The sequence below is a fragment of the Schistocerca americana genome, chromosome 8 (assembly GCF_021461395.2).
Source record: "Schistocerca americana isolate TAMUIC-IGC-003095 chromosome 8, iqSchAmer2.1, whole genome shotgun sequence".
NCBI lineage: Eukaryota > Metazoa > Arthropoda > Insecta > Orthoptera > Acrididae > Schistocerca > Schistocerca americana.
In genome coordinates, this window is record NC_060126.1 from 200115168 (window position 1) to 200129348 (window position 14181).

General features: G+C 41.8%; 2 protein-coding genes across 3 annotated transcripts in view; one reads left to right on the forward strand and one right to left on the reverse strand.

Moving 5' to 3' along the window:
* LOC124625818 (palmitoyltransferase app-like) overlaps positions 1–8941 on the reverse strand; it is a 152112-nt gene extending 143171 nt beyond the window's left edge. For both annotated transcript variants that reach the window (XM_047149280.1, XM_047149279.1), the window contains exons 1-2: positions 8469–8941; positions 8235–8395 (exon numbers count right to left, since the gene is read on the reverse strand). In XM_047149280.1, the coding sequence (XP_047005236.1) occupies positions 8235–8395; positions 8469–8707 (400 nt within the window). In that variant the 5' untranslated portion in view covers positions 8708–8941. The remainder of the gene's footprint in view (positions 1–8234; positions 8396–8468) is intronic.
* Positions 8942–9018: 77 nt separating this feature from the next.
* Positions 9019–14181, forward strand: part of LOC124544691 (transmembrane protein 242) — a 38967-nt gene continuing 33804 nt past the window's right edge. Inside the window, exon 1 of the mRNA XM_047123331.1 lies at positions 9019–9327. Within this exon, the coding sequence (XP_046979287.1) occupies positions 9291–9327 (37 nt within the window). The 5' untranslated portion in view covers positions 9019–9290. The remainder of the gene's footprint in view (positions 9328–14181) is intronic.

Here is a 14181-nt window from a genome sequence, read left to right on the forward strand (position 1 = left end):
TCAATCTTTATCATCAATTCCACCAGGAACACTACAGGACTCCGGTAACTCAGCTTTATGCCACTGGCATTGAACGCCAACCCACTGTCTGACCCAGCACCAGGTACCAGATCTAGCATTGCTGAAAACCACAGAAACTTCGAACAATGAGGAACCAATCAAAGGAGAGCTCCAACTAATACACACAACACAGTACAAGAGAAGCTATGATACGATGAAGCTCATAACCCCAGCTCAATTAAGGCCAGCTATACCAAACCTTTCCAATGATCTTGTCACTTGAGATTCATGAAGGCTCTAGACCAAATTAGAGCAGATACTGCATGCCAGGTCTCTACTGATTTGTTCGGAATGTCAACAATGGAAGCACATGTTGTAGTTATCTCTGGTACCAATTCTGCCTGCAGCATCACAATTCCACCAAATTGGAATCAACCTCTTGAAGAGGTTTCCGAAGCTTACAAACAGAAATTCATGGCTAACAGTCTGTACTAAGTTTCTCACCCACTGCACTGTCACCAACACTGTGCTGACTGCCGACACTCAGAACACTGCAGTGTTATTTGTAGAATGCATCATTTTCAAGCATAGAGCATGCTGTATAGTGATCTCTGATCGTGGAAAAGTTTTCCGGTCGAGACTAGTACCAGAGAGAATTTCACATAGCAACTTCATCCACAGGATGACAAATGCCCAACACCCACAAATGAACATCTCACAGAACTTAAGACACTGGCAATTTGATTTTTATGTTTTCTGATGTCGAACAGAGAGATTGGGGTACAACCTTGCATGTCATGATATCCATATACAGCAAAGAGAAGAAGACACTACAGGTTTCACACCATTTTCTTTCTGCTCCACAGGTACAACGTCGAAATGACACTGTCTCCGTTTTGGCCACATGAGCCTCAGGATGCCCAAGACCAAAGGAAAAAAAAAACTGGCTTGCATAAGGACCCTGGATTGCCAGTAGAAAGACCGAGAGCATTATAATGTGAAGTTCTGGCCAGTAACATGCAGGCTGGGAGACTTGTGGATTTTTACACCATGCGGAAAGTGTTACTGCCAGAAAAGGTATTACAGTGCTACTCTGAGCCGTATCACATCCTCCATGGCTTGTTGGACATCACATACGAAGCTGAGGATTTTGACCTTTCATCAAGAAGACAATAGATGTTGCCCAAATACTCTGTATGCAGCCCTACTACAGTTCTGATACACAAAGAGTAATGATGGAGTTTCTCATTCAAGTAAATTGAAGACACGCTCGACTATCACAAAGCTTTAGTGGGAGGAGCGACCTTTGATGCTCATCATAGTGAAAATGACATGACAAAATGACCAGGATTTGAGGATTTGCCGCACTGCCATACAGGGGGCTATTGAGAACTTGCAGATCCAGTATAGTGTTGTCAGTTAAAATGAGAACTTCTGAAACAGTGAATCACTGTTTCTCCAGGAGAAGAAGTAATGCATGAGCAGGTCTGCATGAAGTACAGCATAGCAATTTACATTGCTGGCATGCTGTGGGCTGTCAATTCAAATCCGGTCAGCCACAACACACTATTTTCTTGTGTTAAAAATATGGTTTGAATTGTTGTTATGAATTATTATAACAGTCAAAGAGCATTTTCAGCCAATATTTCCACAAAGTATCTGTTATTTTTATGTAATTAAATCTTAACAATCATTAAATTTCAAGACTTGGTCACATTACTGAAAACATTGTTACCAGCTCAAGCTCCAATGACATCGTAGGGTTTGGTTTGTTTGGGGTTTAAGGGCGCTCAACTACTGAGGTCATTAGCGCCCAGTCACAATTGTTAGAGCACATAGAATCTAGTAAAACTCAAAGGAGGGGGGGGGGGGGGACACCAGAAAGTTCTTACAAAGATGCAGAAAAAATAAGTGAAGGAGTTAGATGTCTTTGGACAAGCCAGTCAAAGTAATAAAACGAAGAACACGAGCAGCCGCTCGAGCGTCATCAGCTAAATATCCTGTAAAGTAGATGGCAGAGACAGGACAACACGAGATTGACTAAAACGGGGACACAACAATAAAACATGGCGCACTGTTAATGCATGACCACAAGGGCACTGCGGGGCTGGGTCACCGGAGAGCAGGTAGCGGTGGCTAAACAGGCAATGCCCAATCCGCAACCTGGTCAGAAGGACCTCTTCTCGCCGAGATGGTCGGGAGGAGGTTGTCCAAGCAGTTGGGAACAGTTTTACTGCCCGGAGCTTGTTTCCTTGAAGTGATGACCAAGTATCCCACCACAAAGACACAAGCCTCCTACAAACAACCCCACTAATGTCAGATGACGGGACACAATGGGAGGCTGGCCGAGGCAGGAGGACTGCAGCCTTGGCTGCTGCATCAGCAGCCTCATTCCCAGGCACTCCTCCATGGCCGGGAACCCACAGAAAGCTGACAGGAGAGCCATCAGCAGCAGAAGAATGGAGGGACTGCTGGATCCGTTGCACCAAGGGATGGACCAGATATGGAGCTCCAAGGCTCTGGAGAGCACTGAGTGAGTCAGAGCAGAGTACATACGATGAGTGGTGGTGGCGGCGGGCATACTGAACGGCCTGATGGAGAGCAAAAAGCTTGGCCGTAAAGCTGGAACACTGGTCAAGGAGCCGGTATTTAAAGGTGCCGGCCCCGACGACAAAGGCACAGCCGACACCATCGTCAGTTTTGGAGCCATCGGTGTAAATAAAGGTGTGACTGGCAAGCCGCGCACGAAGTTCGACTAACTGTGAGCAATACACTGCAGCTGGAGTACCCTCCTTCGGGAGCGAGCTGAGGTCGAGATAAATATGCACCGGAGCCTGGAGCCACGGTGGTGTCGGGCTCTCACCCTCTCTGAAGGTGGTAGGGAGGGCAAAATCCAACTGTCGAAGCAGGCGACGAAAGCGGACTCCAGGGGGCAGCAGGGCAGACACATACAACCCATACTGACGGTCGAGAGAATCGGCGAAGAAGGACTGATAAGAGGGGTGGTCGGGCATTGACAACAGCCAGCAGGCATACCGACAAAGCAGTACGTCGCGCCGGTAGGTCAATGGTAATTCGGCAGCTTCAGCATAAAGACTCTCGACGGGACTAGTGTAGAATGCTCCGGTCGCAAGACGTAACCCCCAATGGTGGATGGAGTTGAGACGGCGTAAGAGGGATGGCCGAGCAGACGAGTAGACGAGGCTCCCATGATCCAGCTTTGATCGGACTATGGACCGATACAAGCGAAGCAGGACAGTGCGATCCGCTCACCAAGATGAACCACTAACAACTTTGAGGACATTAAGGGAACATGTACAACGGGCAGCCAAATAAGAGACGTGTGGAGACCAACAAAGTTTCCTGTCCAGTGTGAGCCCTAGAAACTTAGTTGTTTCCACGAATGGGAGAACAACGGGACCGAGATGTAAGGATGGCGGAAGGAACGCTTTATATCGCCAAAAGTTGATGCAAACCGTCTTCTTTTCAGAGAACCAGAAACCATTTGCCACACTCCACGAGTGTAGGCTGTCTAGACAACGCTGAAGGCAGCGCTCCAGGAGGCATGTTCTCTGGGCACTGCAGTAGATCGCGAAGTCATCGACAAAAAGAGAGCCTGAGACATTAGGTGGAATGCAGTCCATAATTGGATTGATTGCTATAGCAAAAAGGGCTACGCTCAAGACAGAGCCCTGAGGCACTCCATTCTCCTGGAGGAAGACGTCGGACAATACGGAACCCACACGTACCCTAAACTTGCGATCTGTTAAAAAGGAATCAATAAAAAGGGGCAGGCGACCGCGTAGACCTCACCTGTGCATAGTGCGGAGGATACCTCCCCTCCAACAGGTGTCATAAGCCTTCTCCAAATCGAAGAACACGGCTACGGCTTTCGCAAAAAGTTGTTCATGATGAATGTCGACAAGGTCACAAGGTGGTCAACAGCGGAGCGGCGCCGACAAAAGCTGCATTGAACATTGGTAAGTAGCCATTGAGATTCAAGAATCCAAACTAACCGAGTGTTAACAATGCGCTCCATCACCTTACAGACACAGCTTGTAAGAGAAATGGGGCGGTAACTACAAGGAAGGTGTCTATCCTTCCCGGGTTTGGGTATAGGAACAATGACGGCGTCACGCCAACGCATGGGGACTTGACCTTTGGTCCAGACGCGATTGTAGGTATGAAGAAGGAAGCTTTTGCCTGCCGGAGAAAGGTGGGCCAGCATCTGAACGTGAATGGCATTTGGCCCCGGAGCAGAGGACCGGGACAGTGCAAGTGCACGTTCGAGTTCCCGTATAGTAAAGGGGGCATTATAATTTTCCAGATTCAGCGAGTGGAAGGAAGGTCGCCGAGCTTCTTCTGTCTCTTTCCTGGGAAGGAAGGCAGGGTGGTAATGGGCGGAGCTTGAAACCTCCGCGAAAAAGCGGCCGAAGGCATTGGAGACATCCACAGGATCAACAAGGACCTCAGTACCTGAAGTCAGGCCAGGTACCGAGGAGTGGGCCTTAATGCCCGACAGCCGGCGCAGGCCACCCCAGACGACAGAAGAGGGAGTAAAACTGTTAAAGGAGCTGGTGAAAGAGGCCCAACAAGCTTTTTTGCTGTCTTTGATGACTCTACGGCATTGCGCCCGGAGTCGTTTGTATCCAATACAATTCGCCAACGTAGGATGGCGGCGAAAGGTGCGTAAAGAACGTCGTCGAGCACGGGTAGCGTCTCTACAAGCCTCATTCCACCAGGGGACGGAAAGGCGTCATGAAGAAGAGGTAGTACGAGGAATGGACATCGTAGGCTAGAAATAAGACAAAGCTATATGTGTATTGTATGAGTGTTGGCAAAAAAGTTATTAGTGTTTTTTGGTACTACTTCTGCAGTCAGTGTAGTTATTTAGTGAAGGAAAATGAATTTACAATTTTTAAGTAACAATGGAAAGGAATTTTATGAAGTCTAATTGTGGAAACCTTTAGAAAGTTGTTGCATTTACAGTCTCTCTGCTCTTAAAAGACAACCCAGATTTTTATATTCCATAAATGAGAAATGTGAAAACTGCACTCATGACAATGAAGATGGAAGTACTGTGACACAGCAATAAGTCAAACAACTGTCTTAAAACTGAGGGAATCTGGAAATGGGTTAATTGCTAGGACCATGCTAAATAGGTTTTCCAAAACAACATGTGAAAGCCTGCACAATGAAACACAGTGGAAACTTTTTCATTCAGAAGATAATGCTAACTGTTAATTGCTGTGGTTGTTGCAAGAACTAGTGCTATTTTCCAGTTATCTTTTTCCTCAATTTTCAAACAGCGTAATATGACTTGTGGGGAACTGCACAGCATCATCGTGTTTACCTTCAACAGATTTATACGCTATAGTTTTTCTGCTCTTCCAGGCCATTAATTTAAACCAAAGTAAATTACGTCTATAAACATGCAGTTGATGCAGCAGAACCTTAAAAATATCTGTTGTTCTGCTGAATACATAACTGCTGCTCAAACACTTCAATTTTGAAGTGCTTTTAAGCACTTACTTAAAAGTGAGACCAACTTTCATTTTATTATAATGTCATGGTCTTATTACATTTCCTCATGGGTTCCAAGCAATGTTCAATTTTTCTCATTGTCAAAACCTTACAGTTTTATGACAAGTCCAATGGAGACAGTTGAAGCGAAAAATTACTGTTTGCAATGTCTTTTTTGGAAAGCATAATAGGGCCACAAATTATTAAATGGCTTCTCGGATTCTTCAGGAAAAAAGCTACATGAAGTCATGATATCCAGTTCCCTAACACCACCTTTGTGATTCATCTCAAATTGATCAGAAACAAAGCTAATAAATGAAAACAATATTAAAATATAATATGATATAGAATTTTAAGCTCTTACACAACTGTATCGAAAATAATGAAAACTTAAGAAGACAGTAGTATTGGGGGGGGGGGGGGGGGGGGGAACTTCAAAACACGATCAATCTTGTGAACACTACATCATAAATACAACATGCCACCTGATACGCAACAAGTGACAATGCGTTCATGTAGAGCGTTTATTTATATCAAATGATCCTCACAGAAATAAGCGCATGTAGTGACCACTATCTCATATGGATCTCTATGAACAAATTATATCCAAATTTTATGCATCTTCTCATTCTTTTGAACACTCAAAAACAACTTTTCAGGAATTTTTATAGCTATATTTGTACAATGCGATACTACACATCGTCTGTAACCCATTTCCGAAATGTAAATTCCAAAACAAGATAGTACTGTGATCGAGCTTTATGACAGTAGGAGAAGCATGCTAATTGGTTGTGTCACAGGCATCACAATTCAAATGAAGCATTTTAGCAAACTTCCAAATTATTTGAATTTCTTTTAATTCTGAAATTCACATGGAAAGAAATGCATGTTATGAGCATAAAATAATGTGATTAACAATTTCAGATGGTTTCCAGAAAACAGTCAAATATCCAATTATTTGTCATGTTAGTATTTATCATCTACGGAAGGTTCTCTATATATTTTATGTTTGTAACTTTTGAGCATTCTGGAATATTTGACGATTACATATAGCTGCACACACACTGTCCAGGAGTTCAGTTCTGTTCTGGCTGTATGTTGGTGCTCGTAACGAATGTTCTTTCAGTGCCACATATTGTATTTCACTGCTGACCTTTCTTTAAGATTTGCACTCTCTTCTACTTGTTATATGACAATAATATTGTCATAAGAAGCAGCTGAAATTCATAAAATTGAAATATCCCCAAGGCCTCGTGGAATTTTTAACAGTTTGTAAAGTTGCAGATGTGTTAGCTCCTCTATTAGCCCAGACTATCTATCTACCAGGAGTGTTAATCCATCAAATCATGTTGTAAAATTTCTGAGGAATGTGGAATGCACAAGTGAGATACTGGCAGCATAAAAAGCTGTAAAAGTGTGTTACAAGTACAGTCTCTAGGGTTTAGCCAATAAAAGCATCATTCAACATAGGTAAGGGCTGAGTCTGTGTTTTAATCTGTTAACAATGTTAAGTCATGGGTCAAAGCTGATGTGTGGCATCATAATCCTCACTTGACCCATGTAAACATATTAATACATCTCTGGTGGTGGCTCTATAGATTAACTGAAGTGGTCAGATACTGTTTTGCCAACTCACAATCAAACTGTCACCTTTTAATCTAACCTAGAACTCTTGCTACAGATCAGTATGTCATCACGTCTAAGAGTTTACATTCATATCTAGTGCCTTCAAGTCTTAGTCAATCACCTTTTTGCCAAACCTAGACTTTGGACTACGTCATGGATCATTCTCTCACCACAATCTACATTTCAAAATCTAATATAGATGGAGAAGAAATTTATTGGTGTTCTGTTCTCTTCTCTTTCGGTTCATGCACATATGTTGTCACATAGCATTTCACCATTCCATTCCAGGACAAAGTCAATATTCGGTATCAAAGTCCAGTTGACCCAATTCCATACCAATGGCATTTTGTTGTCTGATATTTTGAAGGATAGTTTAAAGACGTCCAATTCTGCTTGTTACAATGTCTGTGAAATTCATATTCCATTCAGATAAGTGATTAATGTAAGCCAGCTGTAAAAAAAATCTTAAGTTTCCTTATTCAAAAATTCAACATAACAAAATGACTCATAGAAACAAATTTGAAGGCCAAATCTCTAATACAATGAAACATCTGTATTAGGCCTGGATCTATTATTTTCGTTCATGAAAAAGATAAAGCTATGGGCCTGTGGGTATCATAATGAATTCTCAGACCCACAATTCAGATGGAAAAATGTTACAAATGAAAGATTACACAACCTGTTCAGCATTTTCCGATACTTTGGTGTCGACGGAGTTAATTTTATAAATTAAGGTGGAAGATGTTGAGGAACTTGAAATATACACTATTTATAATCCTGTTTCTCTGTACAAATGACAAATTTACAATGGACTGCAGTATAGCTATAAGCTAAAACATATTTCTTTAATAACTGTCCAGTAAATTTCCCTCATGGGTGAGACTAAATGTTCCACATGCATGTGAAATCGAATTATGTCCCACAAATGTTGATTGTTAACCAGAAGTGTACAAAAAGAACAAACAGAGTTTCGCGTATAACTGATTTTACCTCAGTCAAACAAAACAACTACTGCTAATTAGCGTCTGAAGTATTGAGCGACATGACAACAATCTATGGACTACAACTGAAAGAAATGCACACACCTATTTGCTTTTCTGTGTAGGCTGCTTCGTCGGGTGTGGCCCTTGGTATTACACCAGGATCACTGAAGCTTGTGCGGAGTAACGCTGACATGACAAAAATAAATAGGATTCCTCCGATGATGGGTATTACTGGCGTCAAATTCGTTGCTAGGTACGGGCAGCTGAAAAAGATAACGTTTCATGAAATGCCTCCCTTGTGATGAGGTATCCTGTGTCATAAAAGATTTTACTTACTCGAATGCAAAAAACAGTGCGCTAGTTCCCACTATAAGGATGAGAGTAATGTAAAAGACGCCAGTCTGTGGTGCCATCATTATTCGTCCATCGCAGCAGAACCGATTTTTCCCTGGAAATGATTCCCATTTCCGTGTAACATGAGGCATTTTTTTAACCTCGTCAGTGGACTGACAAGATGGTCCAGTTGGTGACTCTGTGAGGACAGGTTGATAGATGTGGTTATGGTCCTTGACCATTAGTTTTGAACTAAGCTACGATTCTCCAGGGGCACATGACAAGAAATAATCAGCTTGGCACTATTTAAATGCCATTATAGCTCTTCTGTTGCTTATGGAATCTCATGTTAGATCGTATTTCATTTTTACTCCATCACGACAACCATAGCCCATTTTCACTTTAAACATGCCTCGAACTTGCAGCAAAAAACATAATTGACAGCTATTTCTGCTACACTCCCTTTTAACACAATCAACATCACACACATCACAGCGCTAGCAAAACTCCGTGGGGAACTACAGTACTACAACAACGAACAATCCACTATCGGGCGCCAAAGGGAACCATGCAATGCATCGTGCGGAGTATCGTCTGTAGTCTGTGCGAAGTTCAAATGCGATTTAGATATCTATAACTATTGTTGAAACAAGCAAAATAGGTTAGTGTTTGCAAGCCTCGGTGAGAAGTGATGACTAAATTTACAAGTTTCTAAGACTTACATAGTCTGTAACGCAAATACAGTCTGTAATCAACTGCATAAATAGAAGAAATGGAGGAGAAGCAACTGACTGAACGCTTATCGTTATTAATCGTGTGATATCAATGACTGAAGATAAAGACAACAAATTCAAGGCCAAAGGTTCGTAGCTATTTATGTTGAAGTCACAATGGAACTTTTCGTACAACTTATCCACTTTGAATATTGGAAATAATGACTTCCTCGCAGGAGTAGTGCTATATCGTAGTAGGTACACAGACCTCAAAATCAAAATGCATTCTGCAACTTATTTCCCGCATAATCGGTGTATGCAGGTGTTTGGTCTCTTGACAATGCAGGGAACATGTTGCGGTATTTTTGGACATGAATGGATGCCAAGAATGGTCTAGAGAATTAAGAAATTTTGCACTTGATGAGCTGCAGAACACTTGGATTTGCTTTGTTGAAGTTCAGTCTTTTAATCATGAAAAGATTCGTATAATTAGATTAATTTTGTGGTTGAGAGAGAAATAAAGCTGAGGAGCCTAATTAGTTTCTGGAGTCGCTAAAGATTTCTGCTGAGTGTGGAGTAATAGAACGCAAATCCCTGCCATGTTCGTAGCTGGAGAGCACTGCACTAGCTATCTCACTCAAGTGGATAATTTAATTTTTTTTTTTTATGTTTTGTTGTCGTCTTCAGTCCTGAGACTGGTTTTATGCAGCTCTCCATGCTACTCTATCCTGTGCAAGCTTTTTCGTCTCCCAGTACTTACTGCAGCCTACATCCTTCTGAATCTGCTTAGTGTATTCATCTCTTGGTCTCCCTCTACGATTTTTACCCTCCACGCTGCCCTCCAATGCTAAATTTGTGATCCCTTGATGTCTCAGAACATGTCCTACCAACCGGTCCCTTCTTCTTGTCAAGTTGTGCCACAAACTCCTCTTCTTTCCAATTCTATTCAATACCTCCGCATTAGTTATGTGATCTACCCATCTAATCTTCAGCATTCGTCTGTAGCACCACATTTTGAAAGCTTCTATTCTCTTCTTGTCCAAACTATTTATCGATCATGTTTCACTTCCATACATGGCTACACTCCATACAAATACTTTCAGAAATGACTTTCTGACACTTAAATATATACTCGATGGTAACAAATTTCTCTTCTTCAGAAACACTTTCCTGGCCATTGCCAGTCTACATTTTATATCCTCTCTACTTCGACCATCATCAGTTATTTTGCTCCCCAAGTAGCAAAACTCCTTTACTACTTTAAGTGTCTCAATCTAATTCCCTCAGCATCACCAAAGTTAACTCAACTACATTCCATTATCCTCGTTTTGCTTTTGTTGTTATTCATCTTATATCCTCCTTTCCAGACACCTTCCATTCCGTTCAATTGCTCTTCCAAGTCCTTTGATGTCTCTGACAGAATTACAATGTCATCGGCAAACCTCAAAGTTTTTATTTCTTCTCTATGGATTTTAATACCTAATCCAAATTTTTCTTTTGTTTCCTTTACTGCTTGCTCAATATATAGATTGAATAATATCGGGGAGAGGCTACAACCCTGTCTCACTCCCTTCCCAACCACTGCTTCCCTTTCATGCCCCTTGACTCTCATAACTGCCATCTGGTTTCTGTACAAATTGTAAAAAGCCTTTCGCTCCCTGTATTTTACTCCTGTCACCTTTAGAATTTGAAAGAGAGTATTCCAGTCAACATTGTCAAAAGCTTTCTCCAAGTCTACAAATGCTAGAAACGTAGGTTTGCCTTTCCTTAATCTTTCCTCTAAGATAAGTCATAAGGTCAATATTGCCTTACGCGTTCCAACATTTCTATGGAATCCAAACTGATCTTCTCCAAGTTCGGCTTCTACCAGTTTTTCCATTTGTCTGTTAAGAATTCGCGTTAGTATTTTGCAGCTGTGACTTCTTAAACTGATAGTTCGGTAATATTCACATCTGTCAACACCTGCTTTCTTTGGGATTGCAATTATTATATTCTTCTTGAAGTCTGAGGGTATTTTGCCTGTCTCTTACATCTTGCTCACCAGATGGTAGAGTTTTGTCAGGACTGGCTATCCCAAGGCCATCAGTAGTTCCAATGGTATGTTGTCTACTCCCGAGGCCTTGTTTCGACTCAGGTCTTTCAGTGCTCTGTCAAACTCTTCACGCAGTATCGTGTCTCCCATTCCATCTTCATCTACATCCTCTTCAATTTCCATAATATTGTCCTCAAGTACATCGCCCTTGTATAGACCCTCTATATACTCCTTCCACCTTTCTGCGTTCCCTTCTTTGCTTAGAACTGGATTTCCATCTGAGCTCTTGATATTCATACAAGTGGTTCTCTTTTCTCCAAAGGTCTCTTTAATTTTCCTGTAGGCAGTATCTATCTTACCCCTAGTGAGATAAGCCTCTACATCCTTACATTTGTCCTCTAGCCATCCCTGCTTAGCCGTTTGGCACTTCCTGTCAATCTCATTTTTGAGACGTTTGTATTCCTTTTTGCCTGCTTCATTTACTGCGTTTTTATATTTTCTTCTTTCATCAATTAAATTCAATATTTCTTCTGTTACTCAATGATTTCTGCTAGCCCTTGTCTTTTTACCTACTTGATCCTCTGCCACCTTCACTACTTCATCCCTCAGAGCTACCCATTCTTCTTCTACTTATTTCTTTCCCCCATTCCTGTCAATTGTTCCCTTATGCTCTCCCTGAAACTCTGTACAACCTCTGGTTTAGTCAGTTTATCCAGGCCCCATCTCCTTAAATTCCCACCTTTTTGCAGTTTCTTCAGTTTTAATCTACAGTTCATAACCAGTAGATTGTGGTCAGAGTCCACATCTGCCTCTGGAAATGTCTTACAATTTAAAACCTGGTTCCTAAATCTCTGTCTTAGCATTATATAATCTATCTGAAACCTGTCAGTATCTCCAGGCTTCTTGCATGTATACAACCTTCTTTTATGATTCTTGAACCAAGTGTTAGCTATGATTAAGCTATGCTCTGTGCAAAATTCTACCAGACGGCTTCCTCTTTCATTTCTCTCCCCTAATCCATATTCACCCACTGTGTTTCCTTCTCTTCCTTTTCCTACTCTCTAATTCCAGTCACCCATGACTATTAAATTTTCATCTCCCTTCACTACCTGAATAATTTCTTTTATCTTATCATACATTTCATCAATTTCTTCATCATCTGCAGAGCCAGTTGGCATATAAACTTGTACTACTGTAATAGGCATGGGCTTCGTGTCTATCGTGGCCACAATAATGCGTTCACTATGCTGTCTGTAGTAGCTTACCTGCGCTCCTATTTTTTTATTGATTATTAAACCGACTCCTGCATTCCTCCTATTCGATTTTGTATTTATAACCCTGTATTCACCTGACCAAAAGTCTTGTTCCTCCTGCCACCGAACTTCACTAATTCCCACTATATCTAACTTTAACCTATCCATTTCCCTTTTTAAATTTTCTAACCTACCTGCCTGATACGGTATCTGACATTCCACGCTCCGATCCGTAGAACGCCAGTTTTCTTTCTCCTGATAACGACGCCCTTTGAGTATCTTGAGTAGTCCCCGCCCGGAGATCCGAATGGGGGACTATTTTACCTCCGGAATATTTTACCCAAGAGGACGCCATCATCATTTAACCATACAGTTTTACTTCAGTTAAATGTAAGTGTAGGCCTAGTTTCTAAAGTAAAACTTTAATTTGACGCATAACAAGACCTACTGGCGACATTTATTAAGATATTGGTCTTGTCATGAAATGAGATGAAATAAAAGTTCTTGGTGTGAAATCCATAACCACTTCCTGGCTAGCACTGCATGTTCATGCAGTGAGTACCGGTGTCTCATTCTGTCTAGGAATATAAAATGAAAGCTGTCTGTGAAGTTACCTACTTTTGAAGTGTCATTAGAGATCTGCAAGTTTCTGCGTTACAAAAAAGTAGGTGGGAGAATGCCCTCTGCTGTATATTTGGTGTGATCTTAAGTGCACCACATCTGCCAGATCTAATGTCATAATATCTTTTTATGTGTGCTCAAGTGTTCTCCTGTTGGAGGAAGGCGTGCGTTCAAAATAGGCTATTTAGATGTGCCAGTCAGATACATGGACATCTTTAGGAAAGCTGTAATAGTAATAAAACATAACACTTAATTTGAGATGTCTGTCTTCAAAACACCCCCTTCCTCTCCCGACTAACTGTGCACCTTGCCGTGCTAAGGCATTCTGCATGTCTTGTAGGTTCCTATAACACTAGATTGATATCTCTGAAGATGCCACACTAACATATGTTCATTAAAGATGGGTGGTAGCCTTGTTGCAGGGGCAACAGTGTGGATGATCAACTTGCCACTTAACATAAGCCAACATGGCCATTCTGTTCTGGTACTGCATCAGTGTTTTGGTTTAAACCACTTTAGTCCGACTGTCTGCTCGACAATGCTGTAGAGGCCTGTTCTTTTCCTGATATGTTCTTTCTTGATCCTGCATCTGACCCAACACTTGGAGTGAGTCTGAGAGATAGGATTCAGACAAAGAGGCAAGGAGAAGAATTGGGGTCTATGACATTGAACAGACAGAGAGACTGAAGTGTCATTAAATGGACCAAAACACTGATACAGTGTATTTGAGGGAGTCAAAGAGCAGTGTCAGTCCTCTTGACAGGATGGGGAAATTCCATCCAATGACATGCAGGAAAAAAAATTGAATACAAACTGCCCAGTGAAGATTGACATGGAAATCTTTGAAAGAAGCTTATGCCCAGGAGTTGGTGTAGAGACGGAAGTAGAAGAAATGACTGACAGCAAGAGGAAATCAAAGCAATTCACCCCTCCCATCCCTCAAACACGTGTACCTACATTGAATTTTGGCTAATTCCTTCAAACCAGTTTTCAAACTGAAGATCACAACAGTTATGAAAGAGGTCCAGTGTATGACTTTGAAACACCCTCCCCCCCCCCTCCCACCCACCCCCCTCCCTCCCTTTTCCCGAAATGTT